The 27,998-nt window shown below is 37.2% G+C and overlaps 2 protein-coding genes across 3 annotated transcripts in view; one reads left to right on the plus strand and one right to left on the minus strand.

The window, feature by feature from the left end:
- Positions 1-82: 82 nt before the first annotated feature.
- On the plus strand, positions 83-7,431 carry DIMT1 (DIMT1 rRNA methyltransferase and ribosome maturation factor). 2 transcript variants are annotated; one of them, XM_031057853.1, is made up of 10 exons: positions 84-389; positions 757-818; positions 930-1,023; positions 1,127-1,176; positions 1,972-2,095; positions 2,212-2,304; positions 3,036-3,100; positions 3,358-3,421; positions 3,903-4,009; positions 4,736-7,431. In XM_031057853.1, exons 1-10 carry the CDS (start codon positions 369-371, stop codon positions 4,776-4,778), a joined length of 723 nt encoding a protein of 240 aa, XP_030913713.1. In that variant the 5' UTR covers positions 84-368; the 3' UTR covers positions 4,779-7,431. The 2 variants fall into 2 exon arrangements, with proteins under 2 accessions (XP_030913714.1, XP_030913713.1); XM_031057854.1 differs by lacking the exons at positions 757-818; positions 930-1,023 and having other exon boundaries at positions 83-389; positions 1,150-1,176.
- The window catches only part of KIF2A (kinesin family member 2A), a 173,883-nt gene continuing 153,272 nt past the window's right edge, over positions 7,388-27,998 (minus strand). The window contains exons 15-23 of the mRNA XM_031057824.1: positions 27,646-27,737; positions 27,262-27,404; positions 26,333-26,537; positions 23,262-23,372; positions 17,746-17,813; positions 14,677-14,827; positions 13,040-13,141; positions 10,908-11,043; positions 7,388-9,109 (exon numbers count right to left, since the gene is read on the minus strand). Of these exons, the coding sequence (XP_030913684.1) occupies positions 9,024-9,109; positions 10,908-11,043; positions 13,040-13,141; positions 14,677-14,827; positions 17,746-17,813; positions 23,262-23,372; positions 26,333-26,537; positions 27,262-27,404; positions 27,646-27,737 (1,094 nt within the window). The 3' untranslated portion in view covers positions 7,388-9,023. The remainder of the gene's footprint in view (positions 9,110-10,907; positions 11,044-13,039; positions 13,142-14,676; positions 14,828-17,745; positions 17,814-23,261; positions 23,373-26,332; positions 26,538-27,261; positions 27,405-27,645; positions 27,738-27,998) is intronic.

Consider the following 27,998-nt stretch of genomic DNA (forward strand, 5'->3'; position numbering starts at 1 on the left):
GTGCCGCGGCTCTAGTGCCGCCGTGCACCCGTCGGAGTGCCTGGTGGCCTTGGCCTTCGTCTGTCTCTTAACGTGGGTGCTCGCTGGTTATCCACGCGTGGCCAGCGATGCGGCATGAACCAGCGCCAGGACATTCCTGTTTTCCCCGTTTCCCGCTCCTTCCTTTCTAAACGACTCTCGCGCTCCCTGGAATACCCAGTTCCAACTTTTTACTGTGCGAAAAGCGCTTACTTTCACTCTAAAGCCAAATGATTGCCCGAAATTGGTGCTGTGGAAGCACTCAAAATGCCGTTTGTCCTTAGGCTGCCCTGCGCCGCACAGATGTCATTCTGGAAGTGGGCCCGGGAACTGGAAACCTGACAGTAAAGATGCTGGAGAAAGTAAAAAAAGTAAGTGCAAATTCTCTCACTTCCCAGGCTCTGACTGTGCTGTAGCTTTGACTACAGCAAACAGAAGGGTCTTCACAGGCATGATGAACATAAGTAGAATTATTCCATTGATGTTTTTCTTAACATATGAATAATCCCAATGGGTTTTTAGCTGATCACATAAATTTTGTGTGGTTTTATCCATTGCTGTTATCCATTTATGTGGTAAAGTTTGCTTGTATTTGGAGAGGGCGGAAGGTGCATAGCCGAATGGGGACTTTGAAAGGATTCTTTTAACCCACAGCAACAGATACAGGGTTGGGGTTTTTATGATTAAATTCCAGTTAGGAGATGCATGGAGTTGCAAATATATACTTTTTTTTTTCAGGTTATTGCATGTGAAATTGACCCTAGACTTGTTGGCGAGCTTCAGAAGAGAGTCCAGGGCACGTAGGTATCAATTATGGAAACAGGGAGCACTTAAAGTAGCAGAGCTACTTTGGTACAAATTTTGGCAACAGTGCTTTTCTGAGGATAACCACAATGTATCTTTTCCCCCAGGTGTCTAGCAAACAAACTTGAAATCAAGGTTGGAGATGTCTTGAAAACAGATTTACCATTCTTTGATGCATGTGTGGCTAACCTGCCTTACCAGGTATGGGACGAACAACATAGCATACAACATACATTAAAAATTTTATTTTTAAATGCTGATTTCCCAGAAATTATACTAATATTATTAATTCTTTTTTTCTCAGATTTCTTCACCTTTTGTTTTCAAGTTATTGCTTCATAGACCTTTTTTCAGGTATGTGGAAGAACAGAGCTCTGTATTACTTGGGAGGAAGAAAAATAGTTTTAAAAATGTTTTCAAATCCATTATTTTTTTAGTTCCTAAGATAAAAGTTTGATGGATCAGAGCTGCACTAAAGTTTTTCTGTAATACATAGTCTGACAGTGCCTGGAAATTAAGTTTATGTTGATGTATTGAGCATGAGGAGAAAATTTAAACTTGGCAACAGTGAGTGCCCAGCAGATAAAAACAGGAGTTACATCTCCTTAGTATTATAACTATTCCAGGGATAAGTAGGGCATCATAGCATTTTCCTATCTAACTTAGGCTGGAAAGGGTAGAATCAATGCCAAGTCACTTTCTTGTTGTCTGATCTAAAAATGTAACTGCTCTGTCTGTGTGTCAGACATCAGTATGGCAGCAACTTTTGATTTCTCTCAAAGGAGCATTGGTAACGTTATCAGTCAATTTTGGAAAGCTTGGATTTGAAGGACTCAGCAGAGAGTTACTCTAAATTATTTATTACAGTCAGGCAACTCTGACACTAGACTGTCTCTTTGATCCTGATCCATTTAGCAGTATAAATAATCAAATTATGTAATAGCTTTAAGGAGACTTGGATGGCTTCACCAGGTTCAAGATGGGTTTTGGATTTTTTTTTCAACACACTAATCAAGGCAGAGTTGTTTATTATGAACGTTTACTCTTCTAAGTGCTGAGGCCAACTGTGTATTTTCCAAGTGTGTCATATGGCTTCTGACATAAAAATTGAATACTGAGAATCGATTCTCTCATTTCTGTTACTCTCAGGTGTGCAATCCTTATGTTTCAAAGGGAGTTTGCACTTCGTTTGGTTGCCAAACCAGGAAGCAAGCTGTACTGCAGACTCTCTATTAACACTCAGCTATTGGCTCGAGTGGACCATCTGATGAAGGTACGTCACTCTGCCTTTAGGTAACTCAGCTATCAAACACAGAAGAAGAGTGTTGCAAGGGATGTGAGGAGTTTGTTGCTTATTCACGCAGCTGCTTTGCTGCTCTTATCTAACAGGTTGGAAGGAACAACTTCAGGCCTCCTCCCAAAGTCGAATCCAGTGTTGTCAGAATAGAGCCAAAGAACCCACCACCACCTATCAACTTCCAGGTGAGCAGTGTATACTCAGTGTAACATGTTAGTGATAATTTCATATTTCTTCCCACTTACTACTCAATTCCATGTGCTGATTTTAGTACAAACTACCAGCTGTTCATTGGTGTTTCCAAAATGCTTATTTTTCTGTTGATCAGGCTTGTGTTATGACATTAACAGAACATGCCACCATCATGGGGGCAGCTTTGTGTACAGTATCTCTCATAAGACCAAGGTCAGTTGGAGAACTGCTAGTAATAATGTCCCTTTCATCATGGTTTATGTCTCCCAGAGATGTTTCTGGCTGATAATTATGCACGTTTTGATCAATGGAATATATGAGATTTATCTTCAGATGAGTATGTAATGTCAGAAGACAAATGTTACAGAAGAGCGTTCTTAATTTATAAAACACTTCAAGACCATTTCAGCCTTGGCCAAGGTTAGCCAGATTTTTTTTCAAGTATCTGCCTTCTCTGCTCATAATAGCACCTAGGCATGAAAAAGTACAATTCAAAGGGTTTTGGGGGTGAAATATTTTCTCCTCCATTTGTATTGCTTTGTCCAAGATACAACTGGTTTTGTGTTGTTTAGGACGACATTTTTCATGAAGGATATTCCTTTGTGTTCAGTATTGTTCTGAAATTGATATTCCTTTGTGTTCAATATTGTTCAATCAGTAGTGACTGTTCTTGTTTGTAGTAGCTGTATGTTACTTTCTAAAATTCTGAAATTTTCAATTTCAGGAGTGGGACGGTCTGGTAAGGATAGCCTTTGTTAGGAAAAACAAGACACTGTCTGCAGCATTTAAGTAAGTAACTTCTATCAGAGAACCTGTTAACCATTTCTTTTGTGCAATTGCATAGCAGTGTTACATAGTCAGTGATAAACCATGGAGGAAGATTTATACTGATGTCACAAGCTTTTTGTTTTAGAAGAAAACTAGGCAGCTTTTTATAAAGAACAGTTCTGCGTAATAGTTACAGTTTTCTATAGAAGACATTAACAACCAATTGAGTGAACAATGGTCACAGTTCAGTTTTCATGCTAAACATGTATTTCTTTCAGATCAAGTGCTGTAGAGCAGTTGCTGGATCATAATTACCGAGTTCATTGTTCCTTACATAATACAGTAAGTTCCTTACTAATCTCTTCTACTTCTGTGTTCTGTGGCCTACATACTGACTTTTATAAGAGTAAAAAATTAACATTGAAAAGCTTAATGTATCAAAGTTTTTCCAAAAGAGTTTGAAGGTTGAAGGAACTTGCCTCTTTTCTGAGAGAAAAGTCTAAAAGGGTAATTAAATCACAGTAAAAAAGCTTAAAATCAAGTATATTGTCCATATATGTATGTCTAAAGGTCTTTTACTAATTTAATAAAACATTTGTCTGCTTTTCAGTACTGTTGTGACTCATATATAATGAATGAACTGAGATACAAAAATTCAGATTCAACAGAATAATACAATAATCCATAATAGAAAAAGTATAACTTACATTTTTTCACTTGAAACAAGAACTGTTCTAAGAACAGGAAATAATTAGGTTATTTAAATTAACCTTTTCCTGTGTTTTGAGTAGAAAATCATTTCTATCCCATTTTTCATTGACAGGAAATTCCTGAAAACTTCAAAATTGCAGAGAAAATACAGACAGTCCTAAAAGATACAGGTTACTCTGAAAAAAGAGCCCGTTCAATGGATATAGATGATTTCATTCGGTATTCTTTTTTTTGTCTCTTTATGCCTTCCTTTTTAGCTTCTTGAAATTCTATCTTCATCTGTAGCTGCGTAGCACAGATTAGTATTGGGTTGCACAGGAATAGTAGGGTTTCCCTCTTAGTACCAGACACTCCTTGCTTCCAGTCCTGAACATGAGCAAACACTTAAGGCCTACTTATATATTTCAAATGCTGTTTATAATATTAAGAGCAACTAGGTAAGGATCCCTGTTTCAGGTGTTTGTGTACCCTTCTGTGTCTCCTTTAAAAATGGCCATAGTGTAAATTGGTTATTAAAATTTCTCTAGAGCCGTACATGGCCTTTCTCTGCCTTGAGGATTAGGCCATAGTCTATAGCATAATTTAAAATATGAATGATTAACTGCTGTATTCTGCTCTTACCTCGGTTGGCATCATGAATCCTGATGTAATTCAAGACAAAAGTTCCTAGCTGTTTTTCATTTGGAGAGCTAAGGCACGTAATGCTCTCTGAAGAAACATAGTGAACCTGGTAGGATCCAACATAAGTAACTTCCTTGAGAATAAACCTACATCTCTAAAATGGCAAATTTGCTACTAACTTCTAGTTTCAGATTTGTTAGAATTCTTTTTTTGCAGTTGATCATTGGTGGCTGCTTTCATGCTATTTTCTTTGCACATCTTAAAAATGCCTCAAGCTGAAGTTTAAATTGCTAGAATTGTAATACACATATTTCAATCTTTCAGATTGCTACATGGCTTCAACTCAGAAGGCATCCATTTTTCATAGATACTCCTAGAAGAATGAAAGATGCTGTATTTTTTCACCGAAGTTTTACCCAAGCCAGAGTGAGTGCAATGGGACAAGCTCCTCATCAAAGCAATGAACAGAATACAGTGGGTATGCTTGGACTCAAAATGTTAGCTATGATTTTATCACAGACAATAGGCAAGGAGCTGCTGCTCCGTCTTATAAAAGCAGCAAATTCTTTCAGAACTGAAGCGAGGTGCTGGACTGCCTCATGACTGTGTTTTCCTATATATATCCAAAACATGGATTGATAAAAATTGAAATCTGTGTTCTCCAGTGATGGACTTCACCTCAGTATATTCATGTACAATACTCAACAGTACAACCCACAATGGGTCTGGACAAAAAAAAAAAGTTGTAGCAATTCCTATTTTGGTATCAATCATTTGTATGTTTGTTTTAAAGGGTATTTAAACAGTTCCTTTTGATTTGAGATGGCTGTCTCTTTCATCCTTCTGGTAACTACCAAGCCTGTTAAAAATCTGCTTCTCTTACAGAATCCCAGTGAGTGTTTCTCAGAAAACAAAAGAATTTACCTTGTGGGCTTGATATCATTTACATTATTGCCTTTATCCTCTCCTCCACTGTAGGAATTGGAAAAAAAAACTACCAGTGGGCCAGGGCTCATAAAAACAGACAGCAGGGTGGATTTTTTGTTAACTAAATTCAAGTAACTATTTTTTACGGTAACTCCTTCACTGTTAATGTGGGAAAAAGTTTTAGCACAGATCATAGCTTTCAGTGAGATTTAGAGCAATGCATACAAATTAGCAAAACCTCCTCTAAGAAAAACTTCTATTTATAGACATCATTAAATCATTAAGGTTGGAAAATATGTCCTGACTCCAGCTAGCAGCCCCATTGACATCCCATTGGTTTTTAAAAGTAATTGATTCAGAAGCATGTATAGAAATCATGCTGAAGCATTGACTTAAACCGAATTGCACATTTATTTCACAATTTAATAATTCAGTAATTCTAGTGCTGCTTCACTTCACAGTGAAGTGAACCAAATGATGAGTTAGGTAGATAGCCACAAAGAATATGGTTGGACTGATACAGAAGAAACAAGTGCAGAAGATATGTGTCACACTCCTTAGTGCTTTTGTTTTACTGCAGAAGAATAGAATATAAGCTTGTTTGAATCCTGTTCAAGTAATTTCAGTCTGTTGTGGCAATGGGCTGCAGAAATTCAATTGCCACAACCAGCCCTATCAATTTTTCTTTATTCTAAATATGCTTCATTATCAGGTGTAGATCTGACTTAGGCTCTGGCACAAAGACTGGCAGTAGACAGTTTCAGCTAGCATGTGCTACTTGACAGGACACATGTAATTTACAGACCTTTGTAAAAAGATGCTGAAAGCTGACTGTCCTTTCTGTCCTTGTGGCACCCACAGTAAGCCGGCTGGCTGTGGTTCTAGGCTTGCATGGACAGATACATGGAAGCTACTGTTACTCCTGTGGGATGCCTCAGTCTTCAGAAGTTCTTAGAAAGTAAGAATTGTCTAGAGCAGCTTGAGAGAAAACCTCTGATACTATATGATAGCCTGCACTATCACCTGCTAACAGAACCTATTGCCTTCTATGTAGGAATCCATAAAGTTAGAGGGTTTCAGGTTTGTGTGAAAACAGACAGGCCTCAGTGCAGCAGAGTTATGGATATTGCTGATGCATCTTGTTAAGCTGTAGCGAAGACGTGAGGAATAGAACAATAGAGCTATGTATTAGCGATTCGGAATAACTTTCTAAGTTGCAAAAAGCTTCTATAGCAAGGTTGAAATTATGAATAGGGTTTTATGCTTTGTCTTCTTATAAATGAACAAGCAAGTATTGTTTTAACCCCAGCTACATGTGTTTATGTTGATTGCATAGAATCACTGTCAATATGCTTTCTCTCTGTGTAATTGGCTAGGATGAGTATTTGGTGACTTGTAACCCTTTCGGGTTTCCCTGCGTCCCTGTTTCTTCTGTCCGGCTCCCACAAGTTCCTCCGTGGAAAAATGAACTTTTGCCATGTTGGGAAAGGTGCTCAGAGTTTTCGTTGCGTTACGGGAATGTGATTAATGCTGAAATGTGTTCAGGGGAGTGTGTAAACTGTGCTAGCGGGGGAAAAGGGAGTTTGCAGAGGTTTTGTGATAAGAAAATTATGGATTCTGAAGGTGCACAAGCAGAAACAGTTGAAATGAGTTTAGGATCTGATTTGTCTGTTCGGGGGGCTGGGGGTGAACTTGCCTCTGCTTCCCTTCCTTTAAGGGATACGTCCTCGACTGGTTCAAGAGGACAGGTTGCTTTGCAATTCTAAGAATCCTTTTTTGGTAAATTGTCCTAATCTCCCTGGGTTTGTTGAATGCTCAGATACAGAGTCTTTTGTTGTGAATAGAGATTCTTTTCCTGATGGCAAAGCAGAAAGAGACACTGAGGTGTTGGGTGTTGGTCCTGAGGCTGGTGAAACTAAAATTGCTCGGTCCAGAACTTATATAGAAGAGTTGGCTTTATTTTGAAATCAGAGGCCTTTTCAAAAATGTAACTGATCTACTTACAAATTGAAACCCTTCCCAAAGCATAAGAGAAATTCTCAGATGTAATTCATTTAATAGCTTAATTTATTAAACACATTATGTAAAATCTACATTGTTTCAGTTTTCATGTTTACACACAAGAGGATTTTTTATTTTTAACCATGATGCGACAAGAGCTTCCCATAGCCTACCTTTCTATGGGAGATACAAACATTAAACACTACAAGAAGTTCTGGCTCATTTAACTCTCTTTTCATTGCCTTCCCTTTATTCCCCCCCTCCAGGCCTGGCACAAACAAACAGGCTTGTATTCCAAAAGTAGTTTTTAAACATCCCCAAGGGAAAGTCTGCTGATACAAACTCCTGGAAGGAGGGAGAACTCCTAGAGAGATCTACAGTTCTTACATGAAAGGTCAATCTTTTTTGCATACTGACTTGCAAAAATAACTTGAGTGCCACCACCTAAAAAGTGCTGATACACATGGCGCCATTTGTGAGAATTCAGGTATTTGTGGGATTTCTATTAGCGCTAGGTAGAGGTATTGTGCAAAATCGTCAAATGATGCAATTTCACCCCACTTTTCAGCTGCTGGCACTGTACAAAGGGAAAAATAGGTATTAACTACGTCTTAAAGCAACAGAACTACTCAAGCTACCTGCAAACTACGGTTAATGTACATGTAACTTTGTCATGCATCAAAATCCAAGTTTTTAAAACAGTATGTGAAAGGCCAGTATGGACGTATTTATCCCCAAAGTTTGATAGTTAACTTATCCATACATAGCATTATCACACCATACCACATATCATATTATCTGCATTATCCTAAGATACAACTCTCCTCAGTACTTAAAACATTACCCTTTAATATACATCAACTAAATTATATTTTTGTGGGTTTTTGTTGATTTGTTGGTTTTTTTGGTTTTTTTAAATTGTTACAGATGAAATGTTAAAATTATATAACCATTCTTAATGGTATTCAAATAAATCAAGATTCCAGATTTTCACACGAAAAATGGAATGTCCAGCTGTTCATCTACTCTTAACAGCCTGCAGTTCCTCTTAAAATGATATGGCACATCCTGTGAAATGAAACTATCCACCAAAAAATAAGTCTTCTTGAAACACACACACACTAAAGTAATTTATATTGACAAATAAGGAATGTATTTTTAAGGCTGTGCTTCAGAAAGAGGATATTTAGGGTTAAGTAGCCTTCATCAAGGCACAGAATGGGAAAAGTTAAGCACAGCTGTTTGTGGAAGAGAAGTTACGTTAAACCACTAGTGAGGTGTGCATGCACGCCACAATTTTAAACTGCACAGCTGGTCTTTGTCATAAAATTGAACATGGTCAAAAGGAAGTGCTGTGACTTTTTAATGGCCACAGTTTTACTTTATTAAAAATATGGCAAGTATTTCCAAATATTTCACTATTTGAATAAATGAAATAGTTAAACAAAGTGCTTCACAGATCTGAACCTGCAGGTTGTGCTGTCTGGTCTAGAAGCATTTTGTAGACATCAGGAGCATTTCACATAAAACTGAAAATGTCATTCAGGTGAATAAGAAACAGGAGATTTCCACAAACATTGCTAACATTTTTACGCTTTCAAGTAGTTGAGTTCTCTCGGTCACTAGGTTTTGTAACAAATGTGTGCTACAGCAGTACAGATTCCTTTAGCAGCAGAGGCCCTTTTCAAAGGGCGCGTGGTCTTTTCGGGTTGATCTGCTTACTGGCCTGTTCCTCTTCTTGTAGAGCTGCCCGGAAAGATTTCACTTTGTCTTTAAGGAAAAAACAGAAGGATGAGAACTGATGTGCCTGCGCTCAACAGATCTTGAAACTAAGCCCTGATCCTCCACAGCCCAGCTCTAACAAACAACAAAGAACATTCCTCCACAAAAATAGCTGACACTACAAACTACCAGGGGATTGAGCTAAGCCTACATTCAAAACCATACAAACAAGTTGCTTAGCAACTCAATGTCTTCTTGGACACTACCCCTGTATCTAGGCAGGATAGGTTTGTAAACAGCGCAATTGTATTCCCAGCATGTGAACTGTTCATCCATTCTCCTTCTATCTTAGAGAGTCTAGGGAGATACATACTACCTCTATCCTATTCCTTCCAGCACCTTCCAAACCACTTGTAGGGACATACAAAATCATATTTAGAGTGCAGTCTGCCATTTCTAGTACATTGAAAAACCCAGAGTAGTAAATTCTAGTCTCTTCTGTTTTCTTATGAATGTGAAAAACATTTGTGAATAAGTTTTGGAACTTACTCACTGTAAATAGTTAAATGCACTGTTCACTAGTTTCATTGTAATTCAGTAAAAGTGGGAGAAATTTAAGGAAGGAAGTGTAGCATCCTTGTTTTTCTATTCCTATCCCTTCTATTCCCCAGTAATATGCCCAAGAATGGGAAGAAGGAAACCAAAATGATGGCAGTAATATGTCAGTTGCACAGTGACAGAAGTAAAGGCTGAACAATTCAGTGACCATTACATGCCATGAGCACAACATAGACGATACCAAGACAGCATTTTTGACTTTATACATGTTTTCTCTTGTAAAACTACAGAACTACAGTTATATTAAGCTGGTTGTAAAGATGAAAGATCTCTTAGCATTTTACCTCCAGTAGGCTTTTCAAAAACAGTATCAGCTAAGTTTTTGAAGAACAGGTAGTCATCTAAACTGCATTTTTTCACTGCTGGTGTCTCAAAAGCCATCATCCATAAAAAACAAAAGGGAACTCTAACTCCTAGCAAAAGTGTAACTAGCATGCACAGGAGGCAAGCAGACCACATCTGATCTGCTTGTATTCCAAGCAGATACTCAGACTGTGTAAAAAGTGAGATTTTAACTTACAGTTTTTTACCACAGATCAAGAAAACTGTTCTATCAGCCCCCCAACCCACCCTTTTGCCAGTATAGCAGTATATCGCCTGGAGTCTAAACTGTTAACAAAAAATTAAAAGGAAAATTAATCTCCAGGTATAACCAACTGACAAGCTCACTTTAGAAGACAAGTGGAAGAGTTAATTTTGGGCACTAAGAATTAGCTGCAGTTTGTTTTTCAACAAACACAGGCTGACAAAATTTAAACAAAGGCTGTTGAAAAAAAAAAACTAAACTAACAACTAAAATACTCAGAGGCTTGACAGCACTCTTAAGCCGTTTTAAAAATGACAGCAGGCTTCCTGCTACACTACACAACAGCAGAGACTGGGAATTCCTACAGCTTTTTCTTCATCGCATGGCCTTCTATTCTTTTTCACACAGTTGGTTTGGATTTTCTTATCTTCCTTTAGTGTTTTTGAAAAAAAGAAAAGTTGCAAGACTGAGTTTGTACTTCCTGGAGGTAAAGCATAGACTCCTTCTTTACATTAGGATGAACTGATCATAGATGTGAACTTGTTCTTAGACTGCAGAATAAATGCTCCTTCCACTGAAGGTCACCATAAGCAGGGAAAAAAGACCCTAGAATATAACCACTTTTTTTTCCTCCTTGTTTTTACTGCAAGTCTCCATAGCATATGCTAATAATGTACAGAGAAATGATTAAAAGCAACTTACCTCTAAGTTCAGTCAGAATATCAATTTTTTGCTCTAGAATTGCTTCAAGTTGGGTAGCATAAGAATCCACATCATAGTCTACTTCTTCTGTCATCTCAAGAAGTAGTTTTTCAACTTCCAACCATCTAATGGATTCCTAGATAAAAGTTTAAAAATACAACAAAATATATCAGCAACATGTCAAGACAAAGAGCTGATTAAGACTTTTTCGCACAATGAGCAGACATTGTACTGCCTAGTCACCTCAATAAAACAGATTTCAATCCAAAAAGGAAACCTTATTCCTAATGCAGCAAAACTGCATTTTTTCTACGTTATTTTTTAATTTCAGTGGTCACATCATCACAGGCAAACCCCAGCTATCCAGTTCTCTTCAAATTCAGAACATTAGATGGTTGTAAAGATGAGAAATTTAGGGAACAGAACTTTGTCATGTTTGTCTCCCCTTAGACAAGAGTTAAACTTTGAAGTCAGGCTCTAAGTTTGGGCTGCTTACCACTATATAGTCACAGAGTCATTATTACATTCAAGGAGCCAAGATAATTCTGCCCTCTTTTGAGAGAAGCTGTGTAAAAGGAAACCTACTTTAAACTCACTATTATATGATCTAAATCCATATACAGGAATACAATAAAGATTGGTTAAAGAAGCTTATCTTTGCACTCTGAGCATTACAAAAAATAAGAGGGGGGGGGAAAAAGCTTGCAGCAAAGAAAAGTGCAGCCAGGAGTTTAAATGGTACAGAACCATGCAAAATTGTGATCAGAAGAACTGAGCCCATTGGAAATGCTTTGGTTTAAAAAAAAGAAAGCAGCTGACAGTTCTAGACATACTAGAAAGCTTGGTTTGACATATTAAGATGAAGTCCTTCCCTCTGTGCTCTATAGCCCAAGCAAAACTGAAAATGTATCCAAACCCCTTGTCTGTTTTTTGGCTTTCAGGAGAGATGGAGCTTACGCTGGGGTAAGATTCATCTCACCTAACATAACCTTGTACATTGAAGAAAAAGACTCCCGAACACATAGAGCACTGTAAGTTGCATTGGTGTATTTTAGGCATTTTTGTTAGGAAAGGATGTTGTGTATCAGCTGCTTTCAGGAGAACACTGACAGAAGATGACTAGTACAGCTGTTGGATCAGTGCAGTCCAACTACACACACAGCATAAACTAACAAGCCATGCTGAGAACCAAGGGACTTTAGGCTTGGACACATTTCCTTCCAGAGACTGCCAGAAGGAGCAGTAATCTCCAGCAGAAGGCCAGATGGACACACAGAGGCAATTACATCTTAAACTAATGCAGCTTGACCCTCCAGAAGCCGCATTAGGACATAGCCTCAGCATACGGCATATGACTTTCACACTTCCGTATGTTTTACTTCAGGCCTAACGTTCCATAATAACTAGACCTCTACATCCGCTGTAAGATGTTTTATTTAGCATTTTGCTTTATTGTGAATGTTCCACTAAGCTAGATACCTAGGCTGAGGAGATAATTTGTATTCCCTACAGGTTTGATGTTCTGCTGTTCTCTAGGAACAGATGTGCCAAACAGACAGCTTGCCTAAAGGCTTTAAGGTTATGAACAGAAGCAATCCACATTTCCTTCTGAAAACAAGTAACTTATTGCCACAATATTGTGAGTGTAAAAGGTTCCACAGCACTGACCAGTACTACATGGGAAGTATTGCTTCTAAAGGCCCTGACTAACAGCAAGTGAAATCTTTATGTACCTGTAACATGGAATCAAATAGGCAGTTTGAAATACATGTCTCTCTTCTGGATCTCAGAGTCATGTCACAAAAGAATACTCAGATTCAGACATAATACTTGGAGGGAGACGACCAAACAGAAATGGCACCGACAGAGAGATAACTATTAATTACCAGCCCAGCAAAGGAAAATTTTACTAAATTTCTGGAATGACACAGAAATCATGGGGACAAAGACTAGGACAGAATCTGTTCCTGTTTGTTTGATACAATCAGCTTAACATAATAAATCAGTTTAGGAATCTGGCAGACAGAATGACTGCAGATCAGATGCTCCTCCATCTTCAAGAGTATTCACTTTCATTGAGAAAACCTGGATTCCTGAATTATGATAAAACAAAGTGGAGGTCCATCTTTTACCTGGAACACAGTCCTGTGGTCTTCTACTACTTGCTCTTCCATTTCTACCATTTGTGACACAGCTTCATGGAAACTAAACAACTGTGGAGAAACTTCTTCTTCCTAAAAACAGCAGTTAGCCTTGTTAGCCTGGAAAGAACTGTGGCTACAGAAAAATGTTGAATGTGATCCATTTCATCACAGAACATGGAAAAAAATACACAGAAGGCAAAACTTGTCACAAATAGAATTAACTAGAATAGAATACTTCTAAGAAGCATTAAGAAAATCTCCAGGAATGAACAGAAGGGGCAATAAATTCAAAATATTTACCGAGTTAAATTTAATTAATATTCACCAAAAATTTCCAGTCACTAATCCTAGCAAATACCAGTAATCAGAATATTCCACATAAAAATAACAAGTTAAAATGATGGGAATAGGAAGTCTCAAGGGAAGAATTATAATTTCTAACAGATTTTAATGCCCACAGAAAACTTTGGGTTTCTGTCAGGGCTTTTTGTTGTGCATGCTGCATCACACAGGAAAAAACTTTCAAAATAAGAAAACAGCAATTACATTCAACACATTCCAGGAAATCAAAACTAAATTAAACCTTTGGGGAAAAAAGTCAAATAAATGTGAAGCGAGAAATCTAAAATGAACCTAGTGACTGATAAATTAGAAGAATGCACACATGGATTTATAAACTGAAGCCTTCTAAAGAAGGCTTCTTTAGAAATGAATTTTCAGCAATAGAAAAGTACTGTAGGCTGTAATTAATGTTTAGCAAGACAGTGTACTTCCCTACCTTTGAAATAGTTTTTAAAATGTTAAGTAAGGCTTAAATTCATTCAACATGAGCTATGAACAAGTGATATGATAGGATATCTGGTTGGAAGAACATCCAATAGGAAGCTCTAGGAATCACTACTATGTTCTTATAAAACAGAGTCCTGGAAAAAAAGTAATTTACTAAAGTAAGATATACCACAGATAGTACAAAGAGATGACTGAGAAAACTTAGAGTCTTGTGAGAAATGTTAGGATTGTAAGGATTTTTCCTTTCTATTTTTCATGGGCATTTTCACAAATAGAGTTTTAATCCCTTTTGAAATTTAAGGACCAGGACTAAAGCTGATAATCAGCAATGAGGGAGAATGCCCATCAGAAGACATCTCTCAGCTCCCTACTCTTCCAGCCCAGGGAGACATACTGGGAACATCATGTGGCTATCTTCCCAAATAGTTTACTGGGGTTTCACCCTAGGAAAACCAGTATGGGTAGCCAGATTTCCACATGCAGGGAAAGGCAAACTCAATTGAAATGAGGTTTGCATGCAGGGAAAATAATGCTCAAAACCAGAAAGGGTTAAATAAAACAGATGAGTTTTAGGATACTTCCAACTGCCTAAAAAATGTGATGCTATAGTGGAAAAAATGCATGACAGACATTAAAAGCCCTAGGCAGCAAGGAAGATAAAAAAACCATTCAAGAAACATTTTTTTGTAAGGAAATTAGTGTAATACCATAAACAGAAAAGCTGAAGAGTTATGCTGTATGTATTTAAGATCTTACTAACAGGCTATTATTGATCTGGATTTGTTCTGCCCACTGTATGCATCATCTCTTTCCATATAATTCTGTAAACCACTCACATTTTGTTCACAAAGCAGTTTGAGATCATCTCTCTGAGGAGAGCTTCCCACACCCCACTGTGTCTCCAAGTCATCCATCTGATTGGGAGTATGGTGTATAATGGAACGGATATCTCCTGCAGCACTAGGATCAACTGTCAGCTCCTTCACCCTATGGGCAGAAAATGTTTCATTTGAAAATTAGTAACCTCCTGTGCAAAAGAGTCACAACCAAAAATAAAGCTCTACAGGTTTATGCACAATCAATTCATTTAATAAGGAAGATGGTGATGTCAGCTTCACAAATTTAATGTACTTTCAGTGACAAAAAAATGTTAGTCCACTTCCTAAAAGGCATGAACACTTGCATTTTTACTACTTGCATGTGGATTAAAGTAAATCTAGCAAGAAGTATTTTCTGATTGAAATCTTACTACTTGTTAACAGTTAGGAGGGCAAAAATTTCAAACCCCTCAACATTAACTCAATGGGTGATATTTCAAAGAGAAGGACATTTAGCACCCTAGACCTGACAATATTTCTTTTTCTGCATATACAGCCGCACTTTAAAAAAGTTAGTCAATCAGCTCTGCACTAGCTGTTATAAGCAAATGAACCAAGAAATTCTGAAGAAAATAATAACTTGCAACCAAACATTTCAGAGAATAAATAGACCCTTTCACTGATTTCAAAAGTGAAAATATTTTAATAAAATGGTAGGCTCTCACAGCATGTATGTAGTTTAAAGACTGACCATGATTCTGTCAAAAAAAAGCCTATTTAAAAGCAAATTTATAAAAGATGCATGAAAGTCTGAGAGCAAGTTTTAGAACATATTCTCAATTTCTTTGATGGGAAAAATGTTCTTTCAACTAGCATATATTTACTACAATAGAAAATATTTTTCATTTATCTTCAGAGTGCTGAAAAGCTTTAATAACATACATATATATATTTAAGAGAATTTTCCCTTTCAGTGATATTCAAATTACCCTAAAGACAGAATTGTTAGATTTGGTCCATTAAATGTACAAAGGTGGCATCACCATTTCTATTTTTTTAAATGTATGAAGGGAACTAGCAAGCCTGGATACAGAATGTGGATGTTTAAGGAGGGTAAACAAAATACTGGGAAGATGATTGCATATCATGCAGAACCATCACCTGCCAAACCAAAATTAAAACAAAATATGTGTGACTCAAGGCAAGGGGACTAATGAAAGGTTGGTCTGTAAAATTACATAGCCAAAAAGAAAACTTAAAAATAAAGTTCCATGTATAGAATGAAGTCGACCTGGTGTTTGAAGGAGAAAAGTCGTCATACTCATAGGAAGGAGAGAGATCAGAGCGACTGCCACTACCCTGTGAGAAGGGAATGTCTGAAGGACTAATTCCAAATTCCTTTACTCTGCAGCAGCAAAATACAGTGGCAAATTAAAAGAAAATGTTCTCATAAACACAGTTAAAATGACAACTCTTTGTTTAGCATACTTCTTTAATTGTTTAACTACAAAATCATTTTTATAACACAAGTGTTTCAACATCTTTAAACTCTCTGCAAACAGTTCAGATCAATAGCAAAACTGAACAAAACCAGTTCTGCTAATTTGCAGGAGACTATAACAGCAGTGTTTTGAGAAGAGTAATTCCAGATTTCATTTTGTATGGATAATATGATTTGGTCTACATTCAATATTCCACTAAATTACTCCTTTTAAAATATCAAGATACAAAAGCATAAATTCTATTTCACCTCCTGTTGTCACTGTCCACACACTAGTATCCAGCACCTAAAACTAACTACAATGAAAATCATGTATTTTTAGGAAAAAAAAAATCTATACAAAACACATGAAGCGACATTACAGTGACAGGTAAATACTCCATAACAACATACAATTTTAACACTTAGAGGAAGAAACAGTTTCAATACAACTATTTAGTACACTAGAAAGAGGTGCTTGTTTTGTTTTGTAGTGACTTTTTACAGAGTTACTTCAGTAACGTAAGTTGTATAAGGGATAAAAGTTCCAACAAGTCTTGAATGTGCAAGATCCTGCATCATGTTACTGTAAGCAGAGGAGTAAATGCCTCATTCTCTTCAGGGAGGAAATGACACAGACTGGTCCAAGCCAGGCAGGTTTACTACCAGCTCCATTAACCCAGACACAAGGACATTTGGAGATTGAGGGAAGCAGGCAGTAAGCCTCTCTAGCATGCCTTTGTGCCTTGACAAGCAGAAGCAGTTATGGTTCTGCCTGACCTCACACTGGGGCAAACAGATCCCCAGATGGTGGCCACCTCTTCTGGCAAAGCCAGGGCTTCTGATGGCCCAGAGGCTGTCTGCCACCTTTGTAGCAAAGCATGGGGCATCTCTGAGTCACAGCTCTGGCTGCAGGGACACACAGGACCTGACTGCACCATCTCCACAGACTTTAAACACAGGAGAACTGCAGCAGGTGAGGGCTCCTTTCACACTCACTGGAGAGAGTTGAACACTTTCTTACAGCAGTACAGGTCTCAAGTGATGCATCTGCCTCTGGAGGTGCTAATTTCTCTACAGCGATCATAAAGCCTGTTGGATTTTCTGCCTTTTTAAGCCTTCACTTAGGGTTCTCAGATATTTGCTTGAATTTGGGAAGCATGAAATTTTATGTGTATATATAATACAGACTGGCAACTGCACACAATTCCACAAAAGGGGTGGGAAAAAAATCACATCACAGAAGGGTATTTAGCCAACACTCCAGGGAATCTTCATGAACACCAACTATCCCTAATGCAAGAGATGGTCCTTTCAAAGGGCAAAACTAATAGTAGCATGTCCTACATACCTTGCAATCCACATTATCCATCTCTGGATAATGGCACAGATGCAGTTTTAGTAGATTCTTTTGTAATGATTGTACAAAGTGACAATTTAAATTGAATATGAGCCTGGATCAGTAATTTGGTTTTAATTTTATTAAGAAACGCAACTACCACTGAATTATTCAAGTAGCTAAAATAATCATACATCATGGAACAACACTATTTCAAATGTCAGTCATCAACAGCCAGTACAGCTTTAAGAAACAATGTTTTTCATACCTATTTGCGTATCTCAATGTATTTAGAGTGTTTTCACACGATGCCATCCCTGGAGAGATCGTAGCAATCTGGAGAAAACAAGCCACACATCAGCAAATCACTTTATACAGATGAAAAAGTAGATAAATTTAAATGTATACATTTTTTAATCTCCAGTTTCATTTCTGATCTTCTATAAAAAATGTCTGCTATATACAGCTATCCTTATACAATGACATCTCAGGGACACAGATGTCTAGTCAAAGCTTCAATTTAATTTTTTAACCCTACAAGGAACATCAAGAATTCATAGAAATTCAATTTTCCCAACCATCTTGGTAACATAATGTGCAAATGTGAAATTGTACCTTAAAAAACACACTCCTCAAAAAAGGAAATATGCAATTCAGTAGACTAAGTCTAATAAAGCCTACAAACAATTGCCACATTTTTAATGTATTCTTTGAGCCTCTCCTCTGTTCAAGGAGATTCTATGCTGATTTTAGCCACATCAGAAAATGAACTTGATAGTAGTAAAGATAAGCTTAACTATTTTCCTAAGTAGAGATATATTTTTTCTCAATTAGAAATTATCTGTAAACATACTTGATGGCAAATCTTCCATGAGACCAATCTAAAGGTCTTTCTTTTTCCAGTTAAATTAACTACTCTGAAGATAGCACCATCTTTCCCAAATCAGCAAAAATTAAAACTGTGATTAGGAAAAGTGGGATCATTATTTCTCCCCAGTTTCTCTCAGTAGCCCAATTTTTGTACCCGTTCTCTTCCCTAAGCAGTCATAAAGGCTCTACCCAGAACAAACACCTCTATGATCCTACACACTAACATTTTTGTGGCATCACAGACTCAGAAGACTGACACTGATGGTGATTAAATAATCCCCATCTTCTCTTTCATCCTGCTGCTGACATTCCTGTATAAAAGCAGAGGTAGTCATCCCAAGAAGAATTTCTCCTCCTGGGGAGAAAAGAAAACTACGTGGTGGAAGTGATCATTTAGATCTAAGTTTAAACCTCTAACACTGGTATACATCAATTACTAAGGAAACAACAAGCTTATATTGGAGATCACACAGCTGCATGTATCTTGTTCTGTGTGCTAATTAACAAAAATCTAATAATGTGAAAAATGCATACATCTCTTCCACCAGTTTAATGTTCAGAGCATGCCACAGACAGTGATGTTTAGGTTGATGGTATTTGGCTTCCCAAGTCATCGTTACACATGATACAGCCTAGGGACAGATGAACTATCCTGACAACTGGAAGTGCTGAATAAATTCCTTGTTTTCCTTTTCTTTGTCTGTGTGGCTTTTGCTTTACCTATTTACTACTACTGCTGTAACACTAGGAGACTACTCCAACACTTTAAAGAGCATAAGGTACAGCTGCTCTAAGGAAGTGCCATTGTAGATGCTTTGGTCTGTGTGAATACCCTGCTCAGGACACATGAACTTAGGCACAAGTCTTGGTGTATGACCTCTCCTCAGGCCCCAACAAACCCAGTCCAGGCAGGACAGGAGGACTCAGACCTCTCTGTTGTTCACTTTCTTGTTCCTAATTCCAAATGAGGATGAAAGAAGCTGCACTACTGTCATGGTTTGACACTGGCGCAATGCCAGTGCCCCATGAAAATACCTTCTTCCTGGTTTCTGCTGTGAGATGTGACCAGAAATAAGCAAAGCAGGCTTCTACTTAGAAATAAAGGATTTATTAACTACACTACAACTACATGTAAAAAGAAACACACACAGTGAAAATGAAAACCTTACAAAAACATTTCCTCTTCCCCCCACCAAATTTTTCCAATACAATACATCTATCCCCCAAATCACCAACTCTCAAGTCCATCACCATCCTTCAGACAATCAATCCTCAGTTCATCAAGAGGAGAGGAGTCCTTCTTGTGCCATAGTGAGCTCTTCCTTTCATGTCCAGTGCTCTCACCACTGAACACGGACCAGAGCTGCTTCTAGGGTCGTCTTTTAAGGATGCTTTGTCCCATTCCAAAAAGGGCACAGTCTCTCCTTTGGGACACCTGTCCCTCCCAAATTTTGTCACTCCCTGGGGCCAAGGGGTCTCAACACTGAACTGTCTTGGTTCTGAGCCATCGCCTCCCCCCTGGATGCAGTCTCTGTATCACAAGGAAACATGGTTCTGTCCATGGCTATACAAAAAGAGTCCGGCAAAAAGCCACTCCATCATCTCTTCCAGCCTAAAACTCTTCTCTGTTCTTCCAACATCCCTCTCACTTGCCCAGACCTCCATCACTTGCCCATTTCCTTCTTCATCCTCCACTCCACCTCCCCTCCAGGAAAGGTCAATGCTCTGCAAAGTTTTCATTGTGCAAAAAGGGGTTAAAAGCTCCTACAAGCAGCCAGACACCTTCTCATTGCACCCTTCTCCGCAGGCCGGGCTGTGCGGCCCCACACAGGATATCCAATTTCAAGATAACAGTCCCAAGCACCGGCTCTCTCTCTCTGTCTTCCGGGGAGGTGGGGGGCTGCCCAATGGCTCCCTGCATCTCTCTCTCTCTTCTACCATCCTCAGGGTCAGGCCTGCCTCCCATCTCTATCCAAGGCCCCAGCCTACCTCCCAGCCGCATGGCTTTTCCTCTCCCCCTGCCCAGCCAGCAGCTGGGCTGGGGGGAGAGACCTGAACTCTTCCTGCTGGAAACTCAAAAAACGACTTCTCCTGCCAGTGCTCTGCTTTTTAACCCCTGTGTTCTCAGAGGCGCATCCAATGCCCCAGTGGCCAAACCAGGTGCCAATATGAAAATCTGAGCACCTATTGGTGACCACAGCATATCCCAGAAAACCTACTTCCTCTCAAACCCTATCAACTACTTATGGACAGGAGCATCTTTAAGATCTGTAATAATCATTCTTTCTATTCTGAACCAATTGGCTTACACTGCTTGTAAGCCATTGCAATGCAATCAATGGCTCATCTGGGACATGGAAGTCTGCAGATTCCTACTCCCACCCTGGAGGGCTGAAGGGTCTGACCACTTCAGCTGTGACTGCAGCACATGAAGGATGCAACATGTCCAGGAGCACTGGTTAAAAAATGAGACTATTTTATGTAGTCACACTGCAACTTTCAAATGACAATCTATTATCCTACCATGCAACTCTTCAAAAACTTTAAATGGTTTCTCAAACTACTTCGACAAGAACAGTAAACCTGCAATGACTGATAAAATTTAAAAAAATACTTATGCTGATTGTAAGTCTCTGGATTTCTTTTGAAGGAAGCAAATCCTAGTCGTAACTGTCCACATTATGAAGTTTCAAAACTTTATGAGCTTTCAAAATATTTTTCTGAACAAATTTGAAAAAACAAAGAGTTTCCAAATGATAGTTTAATATTATATACAGAGAGAATACTCCATCCCTAAAGATGTAACTTTTATAACTGCAACATATCCATTAATAATAAAAGGAAAAATCACATAAAAATGAAGTGTAGAAATAGCCAATGAGTTTTATTCATATATCCTCCTTACAGATTCGTATATCAGAAAGCAAATGGAAAACATAGAGCAGACATTTTACTATTTCAGGGATCCTTCAGTAAGTTAAAAACCACAAGATTTTACTACATCATTTTATATGCATTCCATATTGAAAAGCACCACGTAGTTAAAAACGTCTCATTCAAACAGCACATCTGAACAGTGGACAAAATCCCTCTTGTTGAAAAAGTTCTTAGTAATAACCCTCCATTGCTGGCTGGGGTTAAACCATGACAGTATCTTAAGATGAAACTCTGCTGATTACATTCTTAATTAAAAAATTCATGTAAACAAACACTAAAACCAGTATGTCACAAGTGGTCCTACTGTTAAAAAATAGCAGAAGAATGAATTTGAAGGCAGCATCTTATCCTCAAAGAGGCTTCTTAAGCTTAATTGTGAACTGTAGTTATGTGAGTGAGAAAATAATAAAAAAAAATTGTTCAAGCATATTTCCACTTTCAGAGGGGATTATTTTTATCATTAAAGAACTTCCATGAAATATTCACAAACATTAATTATTTGATGTGCAGAGAGTAACTTCCAACAGGAGGTTAACTATTTGATGTGCAGGGAGTAGCTTCCAACAAGCTAATTTTTCAAACCTCCTTCAGCAGTGTGGATATACCTGCTAGAATTGCACCATCTAACTATCTAATCCTGCATGGGATTCATGAAGTTACAGAGTCATACAATGATTTGAGCTGGAAGAGACCTCTAAAGGTCATTTAGTTCAACCCCCATGTAGTGAGCAGGGACATCTTCAGCTTGGTCAGGTATGTCTCAGTGGGAAAGCAAACTATCCTGTTGTTTCATTAGAGAACTGAAGGAAAAAACGTTAATAAAAACATTATTTTACCACAGTTTTTGTATTGGAACCATACCTAACAGCTAAAGGGAAGACTAAGCTGTCCTAAGACCATGGTTTACACATTGTGGCCTGCAGACTTCTCTGGTCTATAGACTAATTAATTCAAAGGAGCCTGTGAGAAGTAACCAACACAAATAAGCCTGTAATCAGTATGTACTGCAGAGAGTTCACATTCTCATAAAGAGAAATGTTACAGATGCACAAATAAAAGAACTGGACGTCAGGACTTTTATCTGTCCTTTCACTCATCTGTCAGAAGAATTCTGTTTTTCAGACTGGCACAAATGCACATTTACAGCTATTCAACAATTATTTACATAAGTATACATATTTTTATATTTATAATAGTTAATAATTTATAATAGTTAAAATAATTTTGATTAATGTTATATTTTGTATATTTATATATTCTTATATATATTTTATGTATTTACAACAGCTATTCATCCCATCTATCCCAACAACTTCCCTTCCAACAGCATGAAGCATATTCTGATAAGCTTGATACCAACTTTTAGTTACCAACTTTGTCATTTAAAAACCACAACTCATCACTATTTCCAGTCTACACCCTCTTTTCCAGAATTCTGCAAAAAAAAAAACAAGACTCTTTTATAATTAAGACACTGCTAAAACAAACAAACTTCTCAAGGTAGAAGTGTTTCTAGCTGCCAGCCTAGCTAGAAAACTAGAACCAGCAATAAGAAAGGTCAATAAAAAAGTGGGAAGGGAACAAGTTATCTAAAATCACAGAATCATATGGGCTGGAAAAGACTTCTAAAATAATTTAGTCCCACCATTAACCCAACTAAGCCCATGAGCATGTCCCTAACTACCACATCTATGCACCTTTTAAAGATCTCTGAGGATTGAGACTAGACCACTTTCCCTAAGCAGCTGGTTCGAATGCTTGACAGCTCCTTTGGTGAAGAAATTTCTCCTGATATTCAATTTAAACCATTGAGAAATGTCTCTTTTGAAACCTCCCTTCACATATAACGTCAATTAGTAAATAAATATAAGTCCAACACACTACCAGTACCATGCAACCAGTTTTAAACATAAAAGCCTAAATTCGAAGTGTCTTTTCTCTTTGTAATTGTTAGAACAGTTAACCAAATCAACTTACCATACAGGTACGTGAGTTTTCTCCAATGAATGAATCTCTTAGCACCTGAGTAAGTTTACTTGCTCTGAAGGGTGTATGAGGTTTATTTCGGCCTAAGGCTCTAATGCACTCCTAAAAGAACAAAGAAATTCTTTATCATGGGTTAAATAAAGGTAATAAAAACACAATTCAGAATCAGAAAATACATGCCTTATATCTGATGCACTCCCCCAAAAATATCATTAAAATGTGCTTAAAGCTTGAATTCAATAAGCATTGGGGTTCCACTTCTCATTAAGCTCAGTACAGAGGAAAGAATTTTTAAAGGATTAGAAGCCTAAAAACTGTCTCAATGTCACCCAAATTGTTTACACCCATGGTATCCAACAATAAAACTAAACAGTGTTGATGTGAAATGTTCAGGGTAACAATTATTCCTGATTATCAGCTACAAAAGCCTGAATGAGCTACAACCTCTGCCAGCAGCAACAGTGTGGGCAGGGATATGGGTTAACTGCATCAGTTAAAAGCAGTGGCTTTGACTCTGATTTTACCACTGTCTTTCTTTACAGCTTAGAAGAAAACAAACTTTCTGAAAGTTCCACAGGTCACAAACCAAGTAGGCATAGCTCTCTACTGGAAGCAAGCTCTCTACTTAGCACTGGAAGACACCTGGAAACATTAGGTCACTCCCTGTTTTAAAATACTCTTTATGTGAAGAAACAGGGATAAGATCTTCTCTTCCATACCCAGAAGCAAGGGGCTACACTAATATTTGCAACTGACGGGGTTCCAGTGAGCAATACTGTATAGATGTAAATATTACAAAATTACTACAGAAGATACAGCAGCAACTAAGTACAACAGTGACACCAAGACACCATCACTCTAACCATCACTTTTATCCACTCAGCACTCTAATACTGTCTAGTAAGTTATTCCTATGCAAAGAACTTTTTAATTTCAAATTTTTGTACTGTCATAATCATAATATTTTGACTGTTAATTTCAGACTCTGCATTTTCCTTAACTGTTAATTCCAGATTCTGCATTTTCCTTTCCATCTCTTCAGATGCAAGGCTTCCTTGGTGCACTTTTAAAGTATCTATATTCAGAACTTCTACAGTCAACCAAACTTCAAATGTATTTCAAATTAGAGCTTTGCTTTTAGCTGCTCTAATAGATGGAATAGCCTTTGTGTTACATGAATAATTCTACAGAAATTCAACTAATCCTCCAGCTGCAGACATATCCTATATTGAATTACTGATATGGCAATCACCAAGTTTTTAATTTTAATTTACCATAATGATTTTTAGTTTCCTTACTCCTGAAAAATTAGAATTGGATTATCTCCTTACTAGTAAAAGATTATAGAAGGACACCACCAGTTTCTAAATTTGTAACAGAGTTTTAATCTATGTTTAGTTTTCATTACATCTCTGAAAAACAGGTAACAAAATGACAACACTACTCCCATGTAGAGATATTAAAGAAATAAATTCCTGTGCCAAAATCCCGAACAGGTTAAGACAGGACTGATATCCAGATGGAAAGAGCAAATCTTGGATTATCAACAAAGACCACTTTGTCAGAATGTATTAGTTTAACTGGAACTTGAAAATAACTTCATGGCTTCTAAATAAAAATGGTAAAGGTTGTGTAATGTTTGTGGGATAGATGAAAAATGGCAAACATGTAATTGAGAATGTTTCTGATTTTGTATCACCTTTTAGACTCCTGCAAGATATACATTTATTTTTATTTCCCCCTTCCCCAAATAATTTTGATGAAAATCACTACTACAGCAACAGCAGCAGAACTTTTTGCTATAATTAAAAAGACAAGTTATATAAAAATTAACCAAATATGTTGTATGAGCACTATCCAGTACAAAATAAATAAACTGGAAAAAAAACCCCCTCAAACTAAACCCCCCAAACAAAATAGCTTTATTCAGTTACATTTGGAAATGAGTAGTAGCATCAACCCAATGGTGCCAGCATTGCTTACTTTGACATTAAAGCAGAATAGGCCAAAGTTTTGGAACTGCTGCTTGCAGTTCTTCCACATGCCATAGAATTTTGTAATGATACATTATACATCACAATTTTATGCTGCGTTGTGAGATGTATTTAGTCAAATACCAATTTAGTCTCCTCCCAAGTTTATATTGGGAATAAAAAGGCAACCACACAGATCTTGGGGTTCAGATTTTATATATAAAACCAGTGTTGGTGCTGAGAGTAGTAAACCTAAGCAAAATTGACCAAAACCAGAGACAAATTCTAAGACATTCAAAAACTACCATTTCTCCAGTTTGAAATAAAAAAATTACTTCCCCTATTTAGACTGAGCCTCTTTTAATCACTATAAAACATTAAAAAAAAGGCAGATGAATATTTAAGTAGTAATTCTTTATATTCAGTATTTCCTCTGTTTATACGTATTGGATGTATGAAAATCTGTAAAGTGACCGTATCAGACAATTTGCTATGAAGAAGTGTTGACAAAAATGGATTTTACTTTTCAAGGTTTATTTCTGGACATGCTGCTGTTGTTTTGCTTTAGTCGATATATTAATAGCAGCAAATATGTTGTCAGTGTAGTATTATTTTTTATTTAAATAATGAAATAGCGAGATCAGTAATAGTACTTCCTGTTAGTATTTCATATTCTGAGTACCAAAGTAAATCATTTGCCTTCCCATTTTAGGTATGTATCAGAAATGTCTACAAATTCAACCACTGGGGACTTTTAGTGAACTTGTTTTTTTGTGGGGTATTTTCTTTGTTTAGGGGTTTGGTTTTGTTTTTCAGTTGGTTGGTTGGCTGGTTTTGCTGGGGTGTTTTGATTTTATTTTACAAAAACTACATTTAAGTTGATAGCACAAAGTTTCTACATTGTTTCTACTTGGGACTTACTAAGTGTTCCTTCATGCATGCAGAGGAAAAATTAATAAATTGGTTTATACCTGTCATATCAAAAGACAATGTAGACAAGTAAAGCCTGCAAAAACACTAATTTTACTTGTCATTGCTATTATATGTAGGCTTCCACCTACTCCAACGCAATAGAAACATATCAGTTACCTTGAGTGCTAAAAGGCTCTTGTTAATTTCTGCACCTTCCAGTCGAGTCTGCCTATCTGCACTAGAAGTATCTGCTCCTCTTTCATTGCCAGCCAAATCAATCAGAGAAAATTTACCATGCAATTTCCCTTTCCTTCTGAGAATAATCTGAAACACTGCGTGGCTTCGAGATGAGTGTGCATTTGCAGATGTCTGGCCAGATGTCCTTTAAACAAGAGACAAGCAGAGAAAGACATTAACCAGTAGAGGACCATACATGTTAAACACTAACCTCACAATGATGGGTTTTCAGGGCACATTCCTGTATTTTCTTAGATGCTGACAGAATGTCTAGTACTCTTGTGGACACTAGACATAGAACACTAATATCTGGATATACATAGTACAATTATGCCTCTTCTTCCATCTCTTTAAATGGAAATGGAAGATTAGCAACATTTTGCCTCCCTTTTAAAATCAGATCTTCACATATTTCGGATTATCAGAGAGCTTACATAAAAAATGCTGGCATTTTTATCTGATCATGCAGCAGTCCATGCTCAAGGCTAATTTTAAAAACAATGAAGCTGAAATCTTAAAAAAAAAATTGTGCTTAACCTCTGCCAGTATGCATCAAGGCCTTTTACAGATGAAGAACCTGGCAGCATTCCAGTTTTTAAATTATGTGAATTTAAGTCAGTAAGCTGCTTACATAATGCATGCAATTCACATCCTCTTGAACAATCAGTTATTTTTCTCTATGAAAATACAGAAAAATATGAGAAATTCCAAACATCTCTATTTAAAACATAGGTAGATTCTTTACTTGCAGACAACATCATCAAAAACTCACTTGAATATGGAAAGGCATCACTAGAAATATACCTCAAAAAATCTTGTTCTGATTTTTTAATGGACTATGAAAAACTGGTGCAAGCTATAGAAGATACCTGCAGCTGTTGCCTACTTCAATAAGCTTAAGAACATCTTCAACACATTTGACTTCCCGCTCCTGTAATCCCACCACCTGGACTTGCTGTTTACCATCTTCCAAGACTCTTAATTTTGTCTTCCTGTTCAACAAGTCAAAAACCTTAGGAAAGGAGGAAAACACAACAGTTAAAAGAGGAGCTTTAAAAAAAATCTTGTTTTGAATTCCATTTCGAATAATGCAAAACATTCCATAGAAATACATGATTGGAAGGGAAATGTAAAAATCCTTTGAAATACAGCTTTTAATACAAAGAGGGGAACATTCTTTAATGTGACAAGCTCAAAATTTTGTCAAAATTTTGAGAAACTCCTTCTTTCTCATAAAAGGATCAGGTAATTACCTTACCACTGTAGATCTCAAAAAACGTTGCATACACTTGAAGTTCTAATTTCTTATAGTTTGGCTTCTTTAGCATTAAAAAGACATCTCGAGCTGTGAATACATTTCCAGAATAAAAAGAAATCTCATCATGTGTTTTCATTTAGTGAATATTCATTCATGTGTAACAGTCTATTTTACAGGACCTCATATTTTGCAAGAATGACAAATAGAGTCAGTCAACCAAGCCTAAAACAACACAATCTAAACTGCCACATTACACTGGAAGATGCAGAAGACCCCAAAATGATAAAGTTAAATAATCTGTTAGTGCATTTTTGTTAAGTAGTCTATATTTACATTACTGTGTAAAGG

The sequence above is a fragment of the Geospiza fortis genome, unplaced genomic scaffold, assembly GCF_000277835.1.
Source record: "Geospiza fortis unplaced genomic scaffold, GeoFor_1.0 scaffold443, whole genome shotgun sequence".
Taxonomy (NCBI): Eukaryota; Metazoa; Chordata; class Aves; order Passeriformes; family Thraupidae; genus Geospiza; species Geospiza fortis.

Excerpts from the sequence above, each read along its gene's own strand:
- DIMT1 (XM_031057853.1), top strand. The coding sequence starts at position 369 with ATGCTGGAGAAAGTAAAAAAA. Across the intron at positions 390-756 it reads TGCTGGAGAAAGTAAAAAAA|GTTATTGCATGTGAAATTGA; the intron begins GTAAGTGCAAAT and ends TTTTTTTTTCAG. Across the intron at positions 1,024-1,126 it reads TGGCTAACCTGCCTTACCAG|ATTTCTTCACCTTTTGTTTT; the intron begins GTATGGGACGAA and ends TTTTTTTCTCAG.